This window comes from Thalassophryne amazonica, chromosome 21 (genome assembly GCF_902500255.1).
Source record: "Thalassophryne amazonica chromosome 21, fThaAma1.1, whole genome shotgun sequence".
Lineage (NCBI taxonomy): Eukaryota > Metazoa > Chordata > Actinopteri > Batrachoidiformes > Batrachoididae > Thalassophryne > Thalassophryne amazonica.
Genome location: NC_047123.1, coordinates 31306022 through 31331666, shown reverse-complemented (window position 1 = coordinate 31331666; position 25645 = coordinate 31306022). Strand labels below are relative to the sequence as shown.

General features: G+C 44.1%; 1 protein-coding gene across 3 annotated transcripts in view; it reads right to left on the bottom strand.

Moving 5' to 3' along the window:
- The window catches only part of LOC117503606 (kelch-like protein 29), a 301998-nt gene that overhangs the window by 30020 nt on the left and 246333 nt on the right, over window positions 1-25645 (bottom strand). For all 3 annotated transcript variants that reach the window (XM_034162864.1, XM_034162863.1, XM_034162865.1), the window contains 2 exons: window positions 15024-15206; window positions 11204-11384 (listed from right to left, as the gene is read on the bottom strand). In XM_034162864.1, coding sequence (XP_034018755.1) covers window positions 11204-11384; window positions 15024-15206 — 364 coding nt within the window. The remainder of the gene's footprint in view (window positions 1-11203; window positions 11385-15023; window positions 15207-25645) is intronic.

The following is a 25645-nucleotide window of genomic DNA, read 5'->3' as shown; positions in this document are numbered from 1 at the left end:
ATCTTTGCCTATGTCCTGGATTTTTTTGTGAGCAATTTCTCACAAAAACAAAAAGGCTTTCTCCTTGGTTGACCCTCAGTTGTTGCACCAATTTTGGTCCAAACAGCATGAAAAGTCTTTGAGTTATTTTGTGCACACACAAGCAGACACACAGGATCACAAACGATAACCGCTGCATAGATGCAAAAAAAAAAAATGAAAAGAAAAAAGAAAGAAAAGGACAGTATGACAGATAATGCAAAGTGGAATCAAATGTACGCTCCCTAGTGGTGGGTTGCAGTACTTCCAATTAAACTCCAACTCCCTCCATACAAATCATTCCAACAGATCTCAGGTCCAATAAAGATGTATTTTACAGAGTTCTAATCAAGTAGTAACTGTATATATCCCCATATCAGTCCTATTTTTTTATGTAATTTTATTTGATTTAAACAAGCTTGTGGGTTCTAATTTGTTCTGTCGAGGTTACGGGATGACTCACAGCAGAGACGGCAGACGAAGTGGAAACTCGCCCCCGTATCTACTGCACCAAATTTGATTTCAAATGACAACAGAGCGAGATGGCAGCGTACATTTTTGTGATTTTTTTTTTTCTTGCACAGGTCACGATTTCCATGTTTTTGTTTTTAAAAATAGAATAGACACAAGGACGACCTGTACTAACATTAAAAGTTCACTCACAAACTTCGCTCACAAACTTAAAAATCCATAACAGCGAACACTTTCACCACCTCCTGCGGCACTTCCTCCCCGGGTGAAAGAGAGGTGCGGCATTTGGATATTCGTAAAGGTTTGGCAGAGTCGTGTTTCCGAAAGGTCAGATGTCACTTCCCCCTGCATGAGGACAGTAAACCTGGTGGCTGCACGACGTGTCGACACCATTCATTAGTGAGCAACGTCTGGCTGCAACCTGACAGACAGACCGGAATTTAGAATTTAGTCTATGTGACTTAAAGCTACAGTATGTAGAATTTAGTGTCATCTAGTGGTGAGGTTGCAGACTGTATTATGCAGTTGTTGGTCACAACTGCGATTCTCATCGCATTTTCATTTTTCTGATGACGGGCATTCATGCTGCCTTGCCTTGTTTTGTGATGAGCAACATGTGTCATCCTAAAATTAACATAAATTGGCCTTCTGAAACGTGCTAGCCTGCACTAGCAAAGAGTAAACAGTCCAGCGTAGTGGAGAGAAAATGCTGATTCTTTTTCATTTTTCTTCCATCCCCTGGATGCCATGCAAAATACAAAATGTGGAGGAAGTATGTCCCTTGTGGGCTACTGTATCAACATGGCGGTGCAACATGGCGGCCTCCATGAGGGGGCCCCCCTTCATAGATATGAACGGCTCATTCTAAGCTTATTAAAGCACATAGATATCATGTTACCAGGTAATTATGCACCAATCAACAGATGGTTATGCATGCTAAGAAACACTTCTGAATTCTGCACACTGCAGCTTAAAGAGGACATGAAAGGCTCAGAAGCAAACTAAAGCGACTGAGAGGTGCATGTTGGAAAATTGTCCAAAGTGGCAGTGCACCATTTATCAATGAGGCAGAAGCTCGTACTCATTACCCGCAGCATGTCCCTGTGTCTTCCTAATGCCGTCCTCAGGCACATCTACCTCTGCGTGCCAATGTGTCATGCAGAAACACGTGCACACCTACATGCACTGTCTCCCATTTCAGGCATTGGTGTCCCATTAGGGGACAGTGAAGAGCAGAAGCTGCCTTTATATCAGCAAGGTAGACAGATACGACATCATCCGGGCTCGCCGGTCCAGAATACACTCATCATCGCCCGCCCGGCTCATCAGCGCAACGAACGGATCGGAAGCAGCGATGGGACCGAAGCTGCAGCGGCAGCTGGAGAGTGTGTTTAAAAAAGGAAACCGAAGGGAGGATGGAGTGAGGCGATGAGGCACAGAGAGAGAAATGTGAAAGAGATGTGATGATTTGGGCTTCACACGTTCAGTCCCTGAGCCTCGAAACACTGAGCGATACAATATTTTCTCCACAGAACGGGAAACCGACGTGCCTCTACCTTCAGCACATACACAAGGGAGATACTGTTTGTCAACTCGCAGCACAAAAGCAGAAAACAAAATGCAGCTGTACATGTTATACCAGTAGAGTTACAATTCTGACAAATTTGGACATTTGGACAACTGTCAGCGCTAATTTGAGGTTAACCACATCCAAATTAAGCACAAGATGCAGGAATTACAGTAACGTTTGTGTACTGTCCCCCTGTTTGTATGGGTCCAAAGGTAATTGGACAACTAGCTGCTTGACCGTTTCAAAGTTCCTGTTACCGGCTAATTACCCAATTAAAAAACAAGCAACGGTGTCCGCCTAGGCTTTGATACTCCACGGTAAAAAGGAACAGCCAAGGTGGCGATCAGGACCTCAACAGTCAATGCAAAAGGTACATGGCTACATTTTGGATGATTTCTAATGACTGAAAATTGGTTGGATGATGGTGAAGTTGTGTATCTACATTTTGCCAGAGAGCAAAGACTGTTAAAGCTTTTCTTCAACTCGATGACGTGGTCAGAAAAGAGTCCGGATCTCAAGCTAACTGAAGAATTCATTCATTCATTTTCACTCCGCTTACAGGGGAGCTAGAACCTATCCCAGCGAGAGGCGGGGTACACCCTGGACAGGCCATCAGTAGATCACAAGTCACAAACTGAGCTTCTATGTCTTTGGAAGTGGGAGGAAGCTACGAGATCAAACAGTAATAACGTTCAAACTCCACATAGAAAGGACCAGATGGGACGCGATTCCAGTGACCTTCTGTCCGTGAGGCAACAGCGCTAACCACTAATCCACCGTGCCGCCAAATGAAACAAACTGATCTATGATATGAAAAGTTGTTCCGTGAAACACTATTAAAGAAAGTTGGAACCCGTGTGATAAAGAACGTTTTTCTATAGTGAAGTCCTCAAAGGAATCACTCCGTCGTACGAGCCAGAGGAGGAATATCTACATCAAGATTCCAGTTTTTTCCCCTCCACTCATCTTGTTAATTACAGTAATTAAATTTAGCTTGAGGTATGTTTCATAAAACACTTTAAAACTATGAAGAATCCAAATTTGGGACTCCACAAGCCAGTCGTCAACTCAACTCCGTTTGCTACCTACCAATAAGTAGACATGGGTTTGATTCCTGGTCACACTACCCTTTTGTGTCCTTGGACAAGAAACTTCATTGGCATTGTGTCAGTCCACCCAGCTGTAAATGGGCAGCAGCCTCAGCTGGGGAAATGACCCATGTTAGATTGCCATTGCGTCTAAGGGGGAGTTGTAGACTCTGATTCGCTTCAAGTTACAGAATCTGGGGATAAGCCCCGACACCAAAAGGCCTCAGAGACTTTTTCAGACTTACTTCTTCTTCATAAAGCCGGAACCTTCAGCTTTTGAAGAAAAACAGCTTTGCATCATATCTGTGATATAGTTGGGTGAACATCCTGTAAAAGTGGTGGGTCCATTATTTTTGCCAGGGGTTTTATCCCAGCAGCTGCTATCATGCAGAATTAAACGAAAACAAATGGGAGGTTGAGGATTTACTCAAAAATACATTAAAATTTCTCAAACACTGCACTACAGTTTGCATAATGACTGGCCGACTGCGATGTCAAGTACATGTGATTTGCATTAAATTGGCGAAAAAGTGGAAAACCCACTGGTCCTTCAAGGAAGACCGCAAGAAGCACAGTGAGAGGGAAAGAGACGAAAGCCGGGGATCATCCCCGATGTTTCAGAAGACAGCGGTACAGTGACACGGTGGGTGAGAGAGGGAGGGACACTGGGCATAAGGGGGAGGGTTGGGGGAGAGTTGGAGGCTAAACCGGTGCTTTTAGAACACAGCAGGAGCCGTCGCTGTAAAGTTGGTTAATCCAGAGGAGCAGGGGATTAACTTAGCAGGGGGAGAACCGCCACAGCAGGACACCTCTGGGAGCCCGGTGTCCCCCAACCGCGGTGTCTTACAGCGTATCAACGGCAGCTGACACCCCCCAAACTAGCCTTAGAGACTGACCTAAGACATGAAAAGAGATCTACACAGTCACACACACAGGGAGACGGAACATGCATCATCTGTTTATTACAGATGTGGAGAGGCTTGAGTGGCGAGCAATAAGCCAGCGAGTCCAACGCAACTTTGCCGCGCTCTCTTTCTCGCTTTGCTGCAGTATCCTGAACGCAGCCGCTGATTATTTCCTTGTCGTCTCCAAAAGAGTGTGCTATAGGGCAGGGAGCCGCTGCAGACAAAGGAGCGCCGTGTGTCGTGTGTGCGAGCGTGCATGAAATACATCCGCGGTTGGAGAGCGAAGATCCAGAGGTGAATGCCTTCATGTGTGAGTGGCGTGAGTTTGAACGGAGGGGCTGTGATCTCCTCGCTGACAGCTTCCTTTCTGCCTGCAGACAAAAGGATCAGATTCCTGTCAGGCGCCGCTCATACGGACGGCGCTGTCTTGCCATAACCGCCGAGTCAAAGCGCAGCTGAAGCCTCTTCTGTCTGTGACAGCAAAACAAGGTCCCACAGAAAGGGGCCTTTCGTCGGGTGACTACAATCCCAGCATGCACGCAACCGGTGGACAGAAAAGTACTTCAGGACATGTCAGTTCACAGGAGACTCTGCAGCATAAAACGGTGCGGAACCTCCCAGTGGAATCATCATCTTCCCGTATGTTCTAGACACGCTTCATTTGATTAAATCTCCTGGGAACCATCCAATATTACAAGGCCATCAAGGTGTTAAAGTGTCCATTATGACTCCCGATTATGCTGGTCTGAAATATCTTGGGTGTGTGATGATTTGGCGTGGTGAAAGCCAAGGACGAACACGTAGAAAAGCACGGACGCAACAGCTTAAAAGGAACAGCAGAGCCTTCATGCTTTCAGTAAGACGCTTCGAAAAGGTCACGTTATCTGGAAATCCTAAAGAGAAAAAAAAAAAAAAAACAACCCTGAGAACATGCACCTTGCAACTTGTCCAGATGCAGCCAAACAGAAAAACACCCCATTGCTACACTCAAGAGTCGTGTTGCTAACACTCTTCATGCAATATTCACTTGCGACAGAGCTCAGAGGGCGCGCAAACCTGCGCGTAGTGTATAATAAATAAAACAAAACCATCTGTGATTGACACATCATTAGACATCTATGAATTATTCAATAACTGCAATCATATTGGCTTGCAAGAGGATCAACATGCTGAGGAGCATGCATGCTCAGGATACCTGATTGCAAGTTAAAAGCCTCCCGAATGCCAACGCTCCCATCTCTAAAAATGTGTCAGTCATTTGGAAGGAGAGAGAACAGAGACGGGAATAAGCCTTCTCAGTCCTCTGATTGTGGATTTGGACCTCCTGCCGTTCCCAAAGAAAGGCCGTATCCTCTGAGCCGAGATGGTCCTGATTGAAGACATAATTGTGAATGTAGGTGGATTTCATGGTTTCAAGTGTCAAACCCTCAGCGAGATGGACCGAGAGATGGCGAGCAAGGGAGGCAGGAAGTACTGAAAATTAGGAGTTAGGGTGCTGAGGGTGCCGCTGGATGCCGGAGATGGAAGGTGAGGCGCCTCCGACTCTCTGATGTATGCGCGAACGGACGCGTGTGTGCGCGGGGAACAATAAGCATGTTAACACGCAGTATGTGTGTAGGGGTACGTGCTACCAAACAGATTTGGCTGTGTGTGTAAACAATCTCCGCATCAATCACGGCACGAGCGCGGCAAATCAGCTCTGGCTGTTGCATGTTTTCATGCCGTTCCCCAGCACTCCGATACAATACCCCACCAGCCATCTGCATATCAAACAAGACAGCCATTCACACCCACAGACTGATTTCTGAATGTTATTAACGCTAGATGTCGCAGCTACAGATGTGCAGTGAGAATGAACGGCTGTAGTCAGAGTTCTTCATCTCCACCAGTCAAGGGTTTTTGTCTGGCTGACGAGAATGAGCAGTTAATGGAGCTCATTTATCAACATGGATATAAACAAACATCTTCAGAAATGGCATGAATGATACGATACGCACCACGATACTTGGGTACCAATTTGACATGTATGTAGTGATTTTACAAGTACTGCAGTTTGATATTACAATATACTGTGATGTTTCTTTGCTTTTTTAAACACTAGACCAAGAGGAAAAGTTGAATAACACAATGCTAGACACCGTGTAACAAATTAGATATTCAGAAACAGGAGAACCATACTGCATATTTGTTAATTAAATAATTAAAACACTTTCTGAAGTAAACTGCATGAAAACTGCTATCAACAGTTTGCATTACGACTGGGCAATGTCTACTTGGTATAGCATGTCTGCTACAGCGCTTCAGGCAGCCAAACGCTTCTTGCTATCTTAGTTTAATTTTTTTTTTCTGCGCTTGGCGTAAAAATTCATTGGATTGGTTGTCTGCCATCCAAGATCTGCCACCACATGCTCCCAGACTTGATGTGGACGAAAAAAAACGAAGCGAGTGAGTGAAGCACTGTGGGGCACTCTACTACGACATGCAAAACACAAACAGGTGACTCATCACCACCATTCTACGCACAAATAATGATTCACCTGTATCCTTAATTTTTGCTCTCTCTGGCTGCCACTCCTTAAAGTTCCAAACTCTACGTCTTGTGACCACCAAGGTCACCACTGCCTTTTTTTCTTTACTGAAAATAAAGACCACACGGACACAACTTCTTCCTTTTAGCTTTGTAAAATTTGCACGACCTGGTTAGTACTTGGATGGGAGACCTCTTTGGAACACCGGGAGCTGTGTGTGTTTCTCCAGGTTACACCGGAGTTGCGTCAGGAAGGGCATCCGGCGTAAAACTTGTGCCAAATATCAATGCGGATCTGGCTGTATTTGCTGTGGCGACCCCAAACAAAAACGGGAGCAGCTGAACAACAACATTAAATAGCAGCTGGAGTGTAGTTCTACAGCACTACCTACATGGTGGCGTTCAAAGCTTTTCAATGATGCTTCACATACACCCATTCTCTCTCTCTCTCTCTACCCCTCACACACACACACACACACACACACTCCTGCCATAAATGAACAAGACACTGCACACTGGGACCAACTTGAGAGCTGAGGACCTCACTCAAGGGCAGCCTATTGATTTTCCTGTCTGGCTGGGGAACTGACCTTATGACCTTCTGGTCACAACACTGCTTCTCTCACCTTTAAGTATAAAGACGTTGCAACTGAGGTTAAAATAACAGAACCTGCATACTTCAGAAAATTTTACCAAACCGTACCACGGTGTGTAATAACGTGTGCTACTGAACGACATTCAGCAATAAGAAAATTTTCATGTATCTACCTGCTGCCTTGTCTGAAGAAAATTGGTGTAAAGTGATGATTTGTACTAACAACAATACCTGCTTTTAACTTTTCCAATGACTTCTGGGCTTTGAGAATCAGGGAACCTTGCATACAAATGGTTGTAATTCAGAAATCCTTCATTCAATGTTTTTGTTAAACCCTTTCAATAAAAGTCAAAAATTTACACTATGAGCATGCACACACACACACACACACACACACACCATTTCATTTCATCTCCAGTGTGATGGTGCATAGAAGAAAAATGACAAAATCTGCTTCACTGTCCAAGACTGTAGCTTCTATCCAACATCTATATTTTACATTATTAAGATTTAAAATAAATGATGAAAATGTAACCCTGAAGCAGGAGAATGATTACTGGCCACATATGTAAATATCATGTTATTACTTTGTAAAATCAAAAATTAAGAAACCAATTTCTGTGTGACAAGTAATCAACCATCAGGTCAACTTAACACATTATTGAAATCATAACTAAATTACTCAAAAATACTGCATACTATATAATCAGCAAATGTTTAAATCATAATAAATAATAATACGCAATTTAATCTATTCCAGGAATCCTTAAGCTCAGATCTTGATGCTGATGCTTACTGAGAGGTTTTAGTGTTTTGTTTTGTTTTTTAAACTCAATAAAATTTTGAGTTGCTTAGAAACAAGCCTTTTCATTTCTCCCACAATTTGCCCAAATGGCTTCAAAGACATTGTTGACTTTTAAATGTGGAGGCTGGTGGAAGAACCCTGACCTCGTGTCTCCTTCAGCCTCTGCACCATGAATTTTCTTCTCAACAACCACAACTCAATCCGTTTTGTTTCGAGCGCGGGTCACTCCTCTGCCCAGTCGCACACCAGACCACAGTGTTGATTGTTGGCAGTAACGGCGCTATTCTTAAGCCCCTTTCACACCGGGCCTGCTTCGAGTTGTGTATGCTGCGTATCTAATGACGCAGTAAAGTCTGCATCAGTTGCGCGCAGCAGTGCGGAGGGAGAAGCTTGAGGAGGTGAGAGTGCTGAGGAGCTGCAGCCAGGCTGTAATGAGCAGGTGTTCACTCTGATTTCTCTTCTAGTTTATATTTCTTCCTGTGACAGCAGAGTTGCAGCCGGCGTTCAAACACGCGCGCGACCCGTCTGTGAGTGGACATGGAGATGTCCTCCATGAGGAGTTATACTGGATGTGGACATGTCCTGTCGCTGGCAATCTGTGAGCAGGACTTAATGGACTTTATTTAACACAATCGTGAGAGAACTTGAGGAGGTGAACGTGAGGAGCTGCAGCCAGGCTGTAATGAGCATTTTGTTTTTTCTTTAAATTGTTCACGTGTGCTCTTTGAGCGGTATAGTTTTTAGAGCCTGCCCGATATGGATTTTTTGAGGCCGATGCCGATAACGATATTTGGATGAAAAAAAAATGCCGATAATCGATAAATTGGCTGATTTGCCGATAGCCGATAAATCAGCCGATGTTGGGTTTTTTTAATGAATAAAGTGTTCTGAGTATGAGCTAAAAACTGAAGCTTTGTCCTCATATTGATTCACTTTATAACAGAGAAGAATTTTCAAGTTCAAAAAATGCAATCAAGAATTAAACCTTTGTGAAATTAGCAAATACATATCCTTAAAAAGAGTTGTGAAATACATCTTGTACCTCTTGTTGCTGCAACTTAGATATAGGTTCAGGATAAGGATATAGATCCTTATAAACTTACTTGTATGCGTTTGTCAGCCGATCAGTGCAGTGTGACGGTGAACTACGGGGGCCGGTGATGAACACATTTAAGCAGCTCTCAGTTGAATGGAGTCAGAGCTCCATTTACTGGACAAACGGTGCAAGGACATTTTACATTGCCGATACAAACATTATTACAGTAACTGTTCCGTTTATGAGAAATTATCGGCATTCTATCGGCAAAATTTCGGCCAATAGTGAGTACTTTGACAAGGGCTTATATCGGCCGATAATATCGGCCGGCCGATATATCGGTCGGGCTCTAATAGTTTTACTGCATTGTGTACACGGTATAAAAAGTTCGACAACAATCCTGTATGATTTGTAGCTCGGCAACAATGGAGCACAGCAGGAATCATAAATTGGAGTCGGGTAGCGTTATATTGTGTGGGTGTGGCATCCAGTCACGTTAAGTACCGTTAAGTTGCCTCAACTTACGAGAAAACTACTTCCTTTCTGTGTCCTGTGCTCGACGGAGCGACCGTTTCGCCTCGCCCTTTGCATCCTTCAGGGTATCGTGGCATTAGGCTGCATCAACTCGGCAAACCGAAGCAGGCCCGGCGTGAAAGGGGCTTTAGGCCGAGGTGAAATCTCCTAGAATTTTACAGCACTGATGAGTGAGTCTAGTTTGCTCAGAGGTCTGGACCAGATTTACAATTACACAGAGGGAGGAAAAAAAAAATAATTCATGTGAGGACGCCTTCAGAGAAATACATACGAAAGCGTCACACAGCGAATGCTGAGTTCTGCGGAGCCATAAATGCAATGACGCGCTGCTCAAACTAAGGGGGTCGGAGAAGGAGGAATCAAATACACTTCCATTACGGCACAAATATTCCATCTACCTCCTGTCATGACGACACTGTACTGCGGCATTATGAGGAAATATCAAATTAGGCCATTTCATTTAAAGGACTGTTGTGCAGCGAGAACAGCTTTAGAGATCAATTGAGCAGCAAGGTAATGAGCGGCAGCGGCCTGCTCTAATATACTCAGTAATGTTCTTCTGATTGCTTTGGTTAATCTCAGCCTGTTGCCGGGGGAAGATAGCGCCTCTTGGATCAAACCCTGTCTCAGGCCGGGTTAGAGGGGGGAAAGCGACAAATGAGCAATAGCGCCTCCAAACTAGAGCGGTATGAAAGCATTAGGTCTGTGTGATGGCCAGGTTTCATGAGAAAATATCCAAACAACCAACTCCACTCTCAACAAGCGGACCGTCTGTACTAACCCACGCCGCCCCGGGCAAACGTTGATAAGCTCGCCATTGCCGCTTTACTGCAGAAGCCAGTTACAAAGTGCAGTTATAGGATCTCCATCACCATCATGTTCCAATACCTTCAGGAACCTCCACATTAGGACTTTGGTTCTGCTGCTCGGGCCTCCAGCGGCTCAGAGCCCAAGTTCAAAGGAGGTCACAGCTCCTACATTCGAACTCACGCCACTCACACATGAAGACGTTCATCTCTCGATTTTCACTTCCCATACCTTTTGAACCCAACATCATCAGGCTTCTTGGGGTCACCATGCCTACATGTTTGGTGACAACTAGAGAATTGGAAAGAAGTTACTGCCCTCACCAGTCAGTTTCAGTGACCTCTGACCTTTTAACTCCAAAATCAATAGACTTCTTGGGGCTACTATGCATGTTTTTTTTCTGCTGAAGGCTTTTATAACATACAGTTCAGCGATTTTAACCTTTTGACACCAAAATTGACAGATGTCTTGGGGTCACTATGCCAAACACACATACCATGTTGGGGTACAAATCATTGCACTCACAAGATTTGTACAAGGTACACTCCAGTAACCTTGACCTTTGGTCTCAAACTCGATAAGCTTCTTGGGGCCACTATGCATAATGCATATACCAAGTTTGGTGACAATGTGACCAGTGCAAGTGAACTTATCTCACTCACAATTGGCATGTTGCATGACTGACATGCATATCGTGATGTCCAGCCCGCTGGCTGCGCTGTAGTTGTGACTGTTTAATATGCTCAGGCTCAGATTTGTTCTTGGGCACTTTCCCCCCATCTTTCGCAAAAAATGCTAACAAACATTTCCAACAACTTCTGCAATATGCTGCGACTGCATGTCTTACCTCTCCACGTGGTCCAGGTTCCCCGACACGCCCAGCCCACCGATGGCGTACAGTTTGCCGTCATACACCAGGCTGTTGTGTCTGCATCGTGCCACCGTCATCCGCGACACCAGGTTCCAGTTGTCCAGCAGCGACATGTAGCACCACACATCAGTCAGCATCACGCCAGCTTCCGTCCCACCTGAACACACAAAGACAGTCAGTGGTTGACGTCTGTCACAAGGCTAACACAAAAAGACAGATAAATTCACTTTACCTGCATGTCACAGGGAGAACATGCAACCTCTCCACAAAAAGGACCATGCCGGAAACAAATCCGAGACCCTCTCACTGTGAGGCAACAGTGCTAACCACTAAGCCACCATGTTACCCGATGGATGGTATATCGCCTGAGTAAAAAAGTCCTCTCATACATTCACGAAATTACTATTCTAACCATAAAAATAACTATAACGTGTGTTTCTAAACATTAAACATGAAGTACGCGCTTGCAATCGCTTGGAAATTTGCAAGAATATGCACAAAATATCATGCTTAAATTTTAGTATGATGCACAAAAGGCATCATGAGAATAATATGCTGCCATGTTTGAGTGCCCTCTAGTGGATGCACTAATTAACAGCCAAGCCACCATAAAGGACGTATGGAAGTATGTTGGCGGTGACTGTTGCATCATTTTAAATGCATGTTCAGATTTATGTGGACCACAAACCAGCCTTTAAACTATGTGAGATACTACGATAAGGTGAGTTCTGGATTCAGTTCAGCGCCTCGAGAATTAAAGTCAGTCAGGCAACTAATAACATTTTCCACAACTAAATTGTGCTGTCTTTCCCGCCATCATTCCATACGGCAAAACCTTCCATGTTCTAAAACTGAAGCACCGTAAAATTCTCAAAATCGATATTATTCCATTATATTTTATATTTATACATTAATACTGGGAGGTCAAAGCATCATGCATTAGTTCTAAATGCCTTTTATACTGAATTTTTTGCTTCAAGTAGGAAATGTATAGAAGCCCTGAAATGCTCACATCGCCCGCTAGATGGCGACAAAAGCCGCTCAAATGTGTGGCAATGTTTATTCATTTGAGAAGTTAACTTTTAACAAAAGTAAGATGGACTGTGCTTTATAATTTAAAACAATCAAAAATGTAAAACATACAAGGAACAGGAACGTCACAAAATTGAAACACCAGCAGGTCAATGTTCTCTGCTCACCGAGTCCCCACACCCTGTCTCACTGACATTTTTTTAAAGAATAGATGCTGAACTAACTCACTGTGGGACTGAATCATCGCAGCCCTGTTATTACTGTGAAAAGAAAAAGCTTCACACAGCACAATTACAAGAACTTGTTCCCAATGTACCTGAAATTCAGGTTTGCTGCACGAGCTGTTGGTACGCCTTCTGATCTACACTAAGCTGATCTTTTATCCCCTCAGTTTCAAACCTCTCTGGACAAAAATGTCTTTCCATCATTTCAATAATAGTTTTGGACTGCTTGTGCAATCTGGATTGCATTTACGTTTGAAATTCAACAGTAAAAATCACAGTTTTGGCTGCAGTACTTTAGATCAAGAATGAAAAGCGGGAATCCAACAACTTGCAACTTTAGCCGAGTGAAAAATGTTTGTTCCTGTGTTCAACAGCCAACCAGATGACCTACAAACCTGCAAAGCCGCCCTGTTAGCCATGTACTTTGACATGTAACACCAGAAGCAACTCGCTGACCCCGTCCCGAGCGCGGGGAAGGTTACGGACCAGAGCCCGTTGATTGGCTAGCTACAACGCCTCTGATTTCCCTGCTGGCCAGTCCGGGTCCCAGCGGACATATGCAGGCCTGTTCCAATGCCCAAACACAAATTTACATTTATATGAAACGAGGGAGAGGAAAGGTACGCGTAGGACAAATCCTGTTGCATTTCCACAGTGCAATGTCAAGGTCTGAGTGCCGCGTGTGAGATTCTCACACAAATGGGGCGTAGAGGGAAAAATTCAGTCTACCTCTGGAGGTGGAACTTAAAGGCACCTCAAAGAGAGAGCCACAGAGTGCACAGTGTGCCGACGTGGAACAAAATAAACCGCGGAACACTGCCGCGACTGTAAGGCCAGATGGAAACGGGAGACGGGAAAAAAAGTCCAGTTTGAAAAAAAAAAAAAAAATCCTCCACAGAAGGTGAAGGATGTTGGATACAAATACAAAAAGAGCTCTTTTGAAAAGACATCTGCAAGGTTGGACAAAGCTGCAGATTAGGCAGCTCTGAGGTCAGCTTCCCACAAAGGTCACAACCATTGATTCTTCAGCTGGTGAGCTTTGGAGCATCACTTGACGCTCTCTGGTGCTTATAATGAAAAATGCCTTCAACAGCAAGAATCAAACTCAAAAAGCAGGAATGACCCATTAACAAGAAAAATGTTAACGAGAGTGTGGGTAAAGGAGCACATACTGACACTACAGTTCAACCTTGATGCCCCAGATCAATCACAAAAGCAACTTTGTTTTGCTGATGTAATATCCCATAGACGTGTCTGCCACCTTCTGGATGGTTAATGGAGGCACTTGATGTGAGCGTCAGTGGTAGAAACGGGATGCTCAGTGTGTGGGCAAATACAGCACAAAATAAACAACAGAATAGTAAAGATAAACCATAACTAAAAAGTAGATAGAATGTGTGGCTGGGGATGATAGTAAAATTTTTCTTAGGTACTGCAAATTAGTGACAGTCATAACGGGTGCTGTGTTAAACAGAGGCTCATTACACCGCCAACTGGTTTGAAATAAGTGTTTCAAAACTTTTTGAAATCTGAATTGACCCCTCTGGTAAAAGTAAGTCCCTTCGGCTGCTCCTTTGTTTTCCGAAATGGAATACACCGGGGTTTGAACCGGAAACCTTCCGCTTTGAAACCAAGCGCACTAACCACTTGGCCACCACCCTTAATTGACCCCTCTGGTGTTGACACACAAAATATAAGCGAACAAATTGGGATAAAAAAAAAAAAAAAGTTGCATGAAATTTCACATTCAAAATCTAAAGTTAGCACAGGGTCGCGACACGAACAACCAAAAAAAAAAAACCCCAAAACAAAAAACCAGATGTATATCATGTAGAGCTCCACCCCAATACACAAATTAATAGCATTTGTGGGTCCTTATAAAATCAAAGAAATAAAACTTAATTTTGTGTTTTGCTGCACAAAAGATAATTTCAAGTTCTACCTGCTGTTCCCACATGTGCAGGACTTGCAGGTGCAGTGAAAAATGAGGCCACAGCGACTAAAAACATGAGGGGAACAAAAGGAAGCCCCCAAAAACTGCCTGCAAGCATTTCCCCTTTGTACGGTTGCGGTAAGAACATTTTTCTTCTCAAGCGTCGCATTCCGGTGTGTCCTGTTCCTCTTATACCATCACGTATGTTACTCGGGGACCCAATCCGGTCTCTGCACACTGAATGCAGTCTGTTTGCAGAGACGCCAACTTCAACAACCTCATATAAACGTGTTCAATTTCTAATCTGACTCTTTTACCGTGTACTATAATAACTTCAGTAAAAGCTGATTGTGCACGACGTTTAAGACAGAAATGTTTTAAATTATTTTCAATTTATTTTAAAATGCTTTAATGATTTCACATCTCCGCTCATTTCTCTTGGACTGGACCCAGACTGAGAAGTTGAGCTCCGTTTTTAAATTCATCATATGCGTCAGCACGCACGCCCACTGAGATGGGTTTTTTTTTAAGTTATTATTTCTTCCAGGACTGCAGCTCGCTGCTCTGTTCGTGTGACAGAAAGCTGCCGTGGCTGTTTATAGCTCACCTGAAAGGTAGATGTTGTCCCCCGCCGAGATGACGCTGAAGAACTCGCGGTCGTAGAAAGGCAGGCTGGCCAGCGGGTACCACTTACTGTTCTGGGGGTTAAAACACGTGACCGCTGTCAGGGAGCGCTGGTTCATCCCAATGGCTTGGCGGCCTCCCACCAGAACTATCACCTCCGCTACACCTGGAGGAGAAACGGACCAAAGGGGGTGGAGAACAGAGAGACAAGACACAGGAAGGAAAAGGAGAGAAATCAGGCATCAGGACGGCTTTTACTCAATTAAACAAGAGCTGAAGCTGTTGGAAATGGATCGCAATAACAGAGGGCATAATTTTTTATGGGATATGGCCAAACACATAAGCATTTATGTATGGCTTTGAATGCACAATGACGGCAAAATAAAAATCCTTTCAGCCATTTCATTTGATAGGCTGTTTGAGCACCGAACAGACTTTCGATTCAGAAGAGGACTTGGCTCTTCACAAGTCGGGTTAGTCTGGGAAGCAAAAATGCTAAAATAGAAATGTTTCTCCTTAACGACATAAAGGTTTGCCACGCTGGAAGTCATAATGGACCACCACAAGGAACCGTGCTCTCTCCAGTTCTGTTCACTCTGTACACAGACTTCAATTACAACTCGGAGTCGTGCCACATGCAGAAGATGTGTGCGAGAGGGACAGGAAAGAGAGTACAGGGACCTGATACAGGACTTTGTGGAGTGGTGCAAATCAAACCACCTGCAGCTGAACATTACCAAAACAAAGGAGATGTAGTGGACTTTAGAAGGTCCGGGCCCACTCTGCAGCCAGTCTCCACTGAGGGGGTCGATGTGGAGATGGTCCAGTCTTACAAATATCTGGGGACACTTATGGACGATAGATTGGACTGGTCAGTCAATACTGACACCCTCTACAGGAAGGGACAGAGCAGACTGTACTTCCTGAGGAGGTTAGGGTCCTTCAGGATCTGCCATAAACTCCTGCGAATGTTCTACCAGTCTGTGGTAGCCAGTGTCCTCTTCTCTGTGGTGGTCTGCTGGGGGAGCTGCATGAAGAGGAGGGACGCCGGGCGACTGGACAGGCTGGTGAGGAAAGCTGGTTTAGTGCTGGGAACAGAGCTGGAGACACTAACATCAGTGGCAGAGAGAAGGACCCTCAGTAAACTGCTGGCCATCATGGACAATGTTGAGCACCCTCTGCACAGCGCCATCATCAGGCAGAGGAGCTCATTCAGTGGCAGACTGCTGTCCCAGTCCTGCCACACGGACAGATTTAGGAAGTCTTTTGTCCCTCAGGCCATCAGACTGTTTAACTCTTCCCAACACAGCAAAAAATAATCCTGTGATACAGCTGACTGGACCTTTTACTGCTTTTTTTTTTTTGCACTACCAACAATGTTTACACTGTTTACTTCTTTGCACAACCTACACTGTTTATATTGTGTACTGTTTACATCTGCACTACCTCCTAATTACTGCATTATTACACTATATTTACTCCTCCGTTATATTCTGTGAGACTGGATGCTGACAAAATTTTATTTTTAGTTTAGTTAGTGGTTTTTATTGAGTGGTCTATTTTATTTTATTTATTTAATCTTATTTGTGTGTCTGGTGTAATGTGTGTGTCTTGTCTAATGTGCAAGCTGCTGGATGCCTTGAATTTCCCTCTGGGATCAATAAAGTATCTATATCTATCTATCTATCTATCTATCTATCTAATTACTAAGACAAAGTGGGATCTGGGAATAAGCACTGGCACCAAGGAGCAAAGGACCTGACGTTTATTGGGTATCTGCCTCTTTTCATGTTCGGTGACTTCCTGGACTTGTCCATCAGAAGTGCATCTGTATGTTGTTAAAGTGTTGTCTCGGAAGTGATGTTTGCATCTCTGGAGCCTCTTCCTATGAGACTGGAAGTTCCTTGGGAAGAGCCAACAGAGTGATGAGGTTGCTGGAGGTGTTTGGCAATGCAGATATCTGCAGGAGAAAGAAGGTCCAAGTCTTTAGGGTCCTGGTGTTTCCTGTCTTTCTGTGTGGTTGCAAGACTTTGATGATAACCAGCGATTGAAGTTGATGTCTGGATGTCTAGTACCAGGTCTCTTTGGCAGATCCCTGGGTATTGCTGTAATGACTGTGCACCAAAGAAGCAGTTAATTCATGTGACTCGGATGAGGAGTACCACTTGCATTGTGAGGGAAGTTAGCATTTTGGCAATGTGCACAATCCAGCACGCAGGTGCCTCAAAGTCGAAGACCAATAATTCCTCAAAAATTCCAAAAGGACACCCACGCTTTCACCTGTCTGTGACAAGCTGATGGTGACTTTCAAGAGTTGGGGTTGGACTGGCTGTTTGCTTGGATGGTTGCCATCCAGGACCCTGGGCGGTTCTGTGATGTGGCGGCACTGATGCATGCTCTCAGACTTTACACCCAGAGTAAGTCAATGATCGTATTTTGTTTACAAAATACAAAATGTTTACATAAATCACTATAGACCTGTCTGAACAGCCCCACCTGCTAGAAAGCTTTGGAATATGCACCCATATTAAATTCTGAACTACATATTTAAAGGCTGCTGTCAGCACAGGATCTGTAATGTGAACTACATTAAAAAAATGAAAATAAAATCGAGTGCGTTTCTCATCTTCTAAATATATGTCTGTGGCTCACACAAACACTCCACTCATGAAACGTACACTGTTGGTTGAGTGGCATAAAAGGACACCAATCAATAGGGTTGAATCAATGAGTGCTCAGTGTACTATGTGGAGATGTGTCTCGTCTCATTGGTGCACACGTGCACTGATGGCATCGTGCGATTAGGGAATTAGGGAGACACCCGAAGCTCATTCAGTGCTCATTCGTGTGACACTTTACCCAGTCTTTACTGTGAAACACACACAAACACACACAAATGGAAGCAGCTGGTGAATGCAGACAGCAGTGATCCAAAACACACAAACAGGTCGGCGGCGTGCTACGTGCACATCTCAGGTCCGCCGAGCCTTCAGCAGCCGGCACGATGACAAGCCGCCAGACCGGAGTGCGCTTTTGTATTTGCAAATGGAAGATGAGCGGACTGAGGCGAGACAAGCATGAGTGCGTTCATTTTCATAGACTCCAAACCGAGGCTGGTTCATCTGCTTGGATCAATACTTCCACAGATGATCTCCTGACACATCCAACAACCGTTTCCCCCAACCTACTTTCTATATGAAGATTGGAAAAAAAAAAAAACACAACCTGCATCCTTAATTTTATTAAAGCTACAGTATGTAAGATTTACTGTCACATTAGCGGTAAGGTTGCAGATCGCATTATGCCGTCACCGGCCACATTTTTGCTTCTTTGGTGAAGAAGATGAATGCGCGCTTGGATTCTCTTGTGATAAGCAACACGTATGATCCTCCATTCTACAATAATGACGGTTACTACCTCGTTAGCCTGTGCTAGCAACCAGCAGAGTTTGTACAGTGGAGCAACTACTGATTCCTCCTCTTTTGTTCCTTCAGTATTCCATCCATGCTGCAAAATATGACAGACTGATAAGTGTCTGTCATAAGTGGCGCCCCTATGTTCATATGAAAGGTTCATTCTAAGCTTATAAAAACACATTAGTTCATCAGTGCAGGTAATTATACACTAACAAACATATTTATGAATGTTATATTGCATTCCTGCTAATAATAAACACCCTGACATCGTACACACTGGAACTTTAAGCTGCTTCTTCTTCTTTCAAAGCTGCTAAAAACTTTATAGAAAAGAAAAAAAAAAAACTTGATACAGACCCTACAATGGGCTTTTTTTTCTAGGCTGAGAAAGCAGACAGGAGTAAGAACAGGCTCAGTCGTATCGTGGACATACAGCTTAGACTTAGCGGGCAGCTTAAAGCTGTAAGACTGCCAAAAAAAAAAAAAAAAAGTTTCTCTGCAAAGGATGAAAATAAAAGGATAGGGTTACAAAAAAAAAGTTAAAAATCCTGACAAATGACCAAAGAAGTGGAGTCGTTCACTTTGGAGCTGCTTCTTGTTCCAGACAGCCTTCGACACCTCCAACAGACTTTGATATTTGGTGAATAAATGAAGGTGGTTTTATAGGACAGGTGACTGTTCTTTAACAAAAGTGAAGATGTCTCCCTGTCGCCTCCAACTTCTCCTCCACACACACACACACACACACACACACACACACACACACACACACACACACACACACACACACACACACACACACACACACACACACATTAATTATACCGACTCTCTTCTTGCACCTTCTTTTCTCCTTGTGATTAGTTTGCTGCTGCCACCGCACGCGTGTTTGTACTCCGTTTCTCTTTATCGCCTGCACGTCTTCAGCTTTATTGAATTTTAAATTTTGACTGCTCTGTCTGCCTTTATAGGATATTTCACTTTTCATCTCTTTGCATATCCGTCCTTTCATCCTGTTATCTGTTTCGGTTTGTTGATACAGACTGTTGCAATTAACTCAGCAAAGTTCCCCCTCTGCGTAGCCCCTCTTTTAAATGTGCACGTGCTGCTCAGAAATGAATTTTAACCGATAAATACTAATTCTGTGTGGTCGTCTGACACTCTCCATCAGATGATTTTTTTTTCTTTTTTTGCTAAATGGTATTTGTGAATCTAAGTAACTCCACGCGCCAATGTGCGGAGTTGTTCTCGGTACTTTTCGCTTGGCCGGACATGTCAGGAAGATTCCACATCCCGGCGCTGGAGGCTGCTGCACGGCTCTGACCCCCGAAGGCCTGAACACGCGGGCGAGCTGATGCCGGCCTGTCAGAAAGCAACAAAACAGCAGACCGGCGCCGCTGACGGGGAGTCACGGCATTGGATCTCACAGTCGTGTGGGTGTTTGAACACGCATGTGTGCGTACGCGCAAGTTTTCCCCGACAATGAAGCCTCACAGGGTCAGCTGTCAAAGATTTGATGATAGCTGGATGCAGGGATAAAAGGGATCACCCAGTCTTGCTGGGAGTTTATACTCGTGGAAGCTTGGAAGGAAAACCTCTCCCTTTTCTTGAATGTTGGTGCACTTTTGTGATACTTTTCCTTTATTTTTCACCTCTTCTGACTCACAGGAATTCATCTGAACCCACATCTCCATCAGCACGTTAAAAAAACAAAAAACAAACAAACAAAAAAAAAAAAAACCGGTGCCCTGGCCAAACGAGAAGCTTATCGTTGACGAGGGATGCTTTTCTGCAGAAGGCTTTTACAAAGTATAGTCCAGTGATTTTGACCTTTGACCTTCTCACCCTAAAAGCAACAGGCTTCTTGGGGTCTCCCTGTCTAACACACATGCCACATTTGGTGAAAGCCAGGCAATTAATAAAGAAATTATTGCACTCACAAGATTTTTAAAGGGCACATTTCAGTGACCTTGACCTTTGATCTTTAATCCCCAACAGATGCCAACTGGAAGAATAAAAGTTAGAGAAGGTTTGGAGGCTTCTTCTAATTTTTGGTGTGTCCGTATTCGTTTTGCACAAAATGTCTCAAAGAAAGACTGTAGCTTCGAGATGTGATAAATTAGCCGGTGTTTGTTGTTAGCAGGATAACTCAAAAAGGAATGTATGGATTTTAAAGAAATTTAGGGGGTGTGTGGATAATGTTCTGCTAAATAAGTGATTCAATTCTGAAAGTGATGTGGAATATATTCTGGAACTGAGATCCAGATAAATATTTGGCACACAGCAACATTTAACTCAAAAATTTGATGTTGAAATTTGTCTTAGAAAATGAGAGATTGTATTCTGACTTCGACCGGGACTGTATTTTGGTTCCTGGATCCAGTAGTATTAAAGAACATGTGACCTTGGCACGGGTTTTACCTCTCAGAGTGCCTTCTAGTTTTATAAAAATGTCTCAATATTTGTCAAAATCCGTGTAGCCAGAAGCCAAAAATATGTGGTTTTCAAGATTGTAAGGTGAAACCAATTTCAAGTCAGACTGATGGATCGTTCGATGAATGCACACAAACAAAACACAAAGGTCAGAAACAGAAGAATGGAGAAGCGGTAACGACGGTGTCAAGTGTAAATACAATGAAAAGGTCCCTCACTTCATCTCTCAGGAGGGTGTTTCGGTCATTGCAGGTTGTCAAATGCGAGGCACTTCATCCTTGCTGATGAATGCGCGGCCTTGTGCGCGAATCGAATGTCAAATTGAAGTCAATGCCTGCCCACAGAGCACGGCACTTTCTGCATCGTGTGCACCCTCAACTCCATTACAGCTCAATAAAACCCACCTATGACAGGTGAACGCCACCTATGGTTAACCCCACTCATCTGGCTGCATCCTCACTGTGGACAGACACACCCGGCACTCGGGAAGAAGACGGACTGATAGAAAGATGAAGACTTTCTATCGCTCTCTACCTTACGCCGTTTTCCAGCTTTCCTTATTCCTCTACTGGGTTTTTTTTTTACTTTATTTTAAGCTGCAGTATAACATCACCATCTCTCTGTCAGTCCACAGGAGACTATTCCCAAGTCATTCGCCGTTAAACCCACAAGAGTGTTTGCTCTTTTCCAATATCGTCTCCCGTTTCATATCCATCACTGCTTCCCGTCTCTTCTTTATCTCCCACAACTTTTATTCCTGTGTTGCAGCCTGAGCTGACTGATTTAACCAGATGTACGTTTTTTGCTGCCAGTGCTGTCACATCATGGGACATGGAGGGAGTGGGTGGAGCCACCTAGTCAAACTGATCAGCTCACATCCAACGGTCAATCCGTCCAAATCCTCCATCCCATCTGCTCATTTGTCTCTTTTTGTCTCATGACTAGCGATGCATTCAGTTTGAAAATCTACTAACTTGCATAAAATGTAATATTCCTCTGTTTTGGAGAAGCCCATGGAGGATATCCTGCATATAGAAGATAGTTTTGGGTATGCATGCATGCATGTCTGCCTGTGACTGGCCTGCTGCACAGCAACAGTAACTGTAACAGCCACCCACAAAACACACAACCCTCCAAAAATTCTGGTGCTGAGTGATGTTTGGTGGGTGCAGAATATTTTGTCTCACTGTATAGATACTGTGTTATAATGGGCTTTATTTATTGCAATACTGACACATAACAGTTGATGCTAAATGCACTTTGAAATTTATAACCCGCACCAGAAACTGCTGTACAATTAAAGTTAGATTATTATAGTTGTGCGCCTGCAAATGAATTCACGTATAGCTGGGAAACCCTGACCATTTGCAGAATCTATTTGATCAAACTGCACAGTGACAGCTCCAGTCCATCTTTCAGAGCCATTCATCTCCTGCTGCTGGTCTAGAACCATTCCTTCTTGTCACACTCCCCCCCCCCCCCCCCCCCCCCGTTTCTCTCTTCTTTCTTTTCTCCTGCAAATCTATGATTTATGCCCCATGTGGTAAAATCTATTATGTGTGGAACAGCAGGCATGACGCTTGCTAGTGAACGGCTGAGAGGTGAAATATGGGTTTTGCATGTTTGAAAGTATGCATTAAGAAAGCTGGATATGGTGAGTACACTATCCATAATGCCAATATTGACTATTGGCCAGGCAACAGGACCAAAAGCATCAAAGTTATTCACATTGCAAACAGGTATTATGATGCTTGGGTGTGCTCGCAACATGAGCTCTAGCTCTGGGTGTGAGCACAATGAGGAATATGGTGAACTATCCTGGTATATGCAACAAAACACAACAGGTATGAAAACCTCTGTAGAATACTACAGATCCTGGCTTCAAGTTTCCACACCAATCGGTTCCTTGGGTTCCTCTTACCCAGCAGGAATTAGACCCCTTACACAGTTCTCCTTGAAAGGTCTTTAGCCTGTTCAGACGGATGAGCCGCAACCAAACCACCCACTGCTGATGAGTCCTTGTTTGACCTTTTTCTCATTATGAGCAAAAACCTGCTATGTGTTGTTGGGTGGTGTTGGGGTTTTGAGTGTGTGTGTGTGTGTCTGTGTGTGTGTGTGTGTGTGTGTGTGTGTGTGTGTGTGTGTGTGTGTGGTGGTGGGGCACTACCACATTCATATGCTCCAATCATTATATGCATAATACTCGTAGTAAGACCCTTCGGCTGCTCCCTTGTTTGCACTCGGGGTCGCCACAGCAAATCCAAGGTGGATCTGCATGTTGATTTGGCACAGATTTTACACTGGATGCCCTTCCTGACACAACTGCACATTACATGGAGAAATGTGGCAGGGGTGGGATTTGAACCGGAAGACTCCCGAAAACCAAGTGCAATAACCACTTGGCCACCACCACTGCATAGTAAGATATACATATACACACAAACACACACTAATGAGACACAACCAAACCTGTACAATGCGCACACACACTGTGCACATTTCATTTAGTCTGTTGGATATCGGGCAAACCGGCCTTCCAGTTTTAGTTTTTTTTTTTTTTTTTTTTAAATACAGTCTTTCAAGGTGCTAGATTTGGCACAACAGGTACGATCCATCTGCCTGTAAACCACAGCCACTTGGAAACCTGACCACAAACTGTATCGTTCTATAAACGGAATGAAACAAGCTTTTACACACACACACACACACGAAACAGCCAGTCACAGTCGCTCGCCCGCTTCCTCTAAGGCCAAAAAAAAAATTGTCACTAATCAAAAGGTCAAACGGATGGAACTTTCATTTCCAGTGCAGCCCCTGCAGACAATCCGGAGCAGAGGTTATCTAATCTGGATTTGTGCCTCCATGTTACATTTATGAGCTGAGATAGATGTGTTTGCTTGAGATTTCCCTGATAAGCTGTGGAAATATCAAAAACTCATACCCCCCCAATTCTCCAGCGAGTAGCTGAATCCAACTTTCTCTCACTCACTCTCACTTTCCCACTTGCTCAAATATCATCTCAGATTCCAGAAATAAAATCGGAAAAAAGATCTGCTGAAGACTGTGCACCCCCCCCCCCCCCCCCCCACCCCACACACACACACCCAAAACCACCACCCGCTACCTCACAGAGCGATTAAGACATTTCTGGCACACACTCTCCTGCAGCCTACTCTTCTAGTTTAAGAGGTGAAATGCAGCAATCTAACACTGCATTTTCCTGCAAATAATTACACCAAGTGTGCAAAATAATAATAATAAAAAAAAAAGTCCACATGCACACCCCCCACACACACAAAAGTAAAAATAAAATGCATCTGCAAATCTCATCTCTCCTCTTTGCAATTGCCATCCTTGACAGTTAGCATGCAGCTACAACAAAGATGACAATTTAATTCAATTATTCTGGAGTCAGGGTGGGGGGGCGTGGGGGGGAGTGTGCTCTCACAGCTGACAAGGAACTGCTGAGGAAATGTCAGTGATCACCAACACATTGTGTTAAACTGGGACGGTGCCAGAAACGATGTGCTTTAAGACTTCATCCGACCATCTTTTACGCGAGGCGTGAAGTTCGCCCGCCTTCCCTTTGGGACAGCAGCGACACGGACGTCAGCTCTCCAAGGTGCTGCTGGCTGACGGAGGTGTGAGCGAGTAGATTAATGTCCCCGCCTACAGGTTTTTGGACTTGAGGGAACAGCCTTGTTTTATGTCTCCAAACTGTGGATCTGAGCCAAGCTACTGTGTCGGCTGGTTTAATGAAATCCAGCAATTTGAAGACTGTCGCTGGACGAGCAGACGTAAAGTACTGAGCTCGCCTTAACGCTTACATAGAATGTAAAATGGTCAGTAAAGATACGTGCCAGTGTTAAACCAAGTGGATTTTTGGGAAATCCCAAAACTTTGGGAAAACCAAGGGACATTGTACAATGAAAGGAGAGAGTGAATTGATTGATAGATATCAGGGGTGGAGCTTCAGGTAAAGGAGGGTTGCGTCTTGGCCTGGTGCATTGAAGGCACACCCCTAGTGGGGCGGGGTGGGATGGTGGAGGTGTTTAAAAAAAAAATGCATCACCTTTTTCCTGCATTCTACAGCACCCTCGGAAATTAAGTGCTGACTCAATCAGGCTTTGTTTATGCAAAACCTTCCCCCATATTTTAATCACATCTTTGATAAATGGCTCAGGAGTGGGCTTCCAGCACCCCCTTTAGAGCCGCCAATGGATAAATGAGTTGCACCCCTCCAGTTTGTTAACATGATAGCTCAAAAAACAGTGAGTGTTATCATCTTACACATCTCCAACTTAAATGGGCATATAATGGGTTCAAGACCCCCCGTGTCCATCTTCCACGTAATGTGGAGGTGTGCCAGGAAGGGAATGGATCCACTGTGGTGACCAGGAGCAGAAATAAATGACTATAATAAGGATACATGATTTAAAATTTGGTGATCTTTGAAGGAACAGTTCAATACATGAAGCTGGACTCTATGGTGACATTATGGATGATGCCAGTCACCTTCTGCACACTGTCATCATCAACCAGAGGAGCCTGTTCAGCCACAGACTGCTCCTTCCCAAGTACAGGACCAACAGACTGAAAAACTCCTTTGTCCTTCAGGCCATCAGACTGTACGACTCCTCACTCAGGGGGAGGAGAAGTAACAGGAAGACAGGGGACAGGACGAAGAGGAACAGTAGTAGCCAGTAAACCAGTAGCGATCGGTATTTCTGTATTTATATTTGTATTTACATTTTGC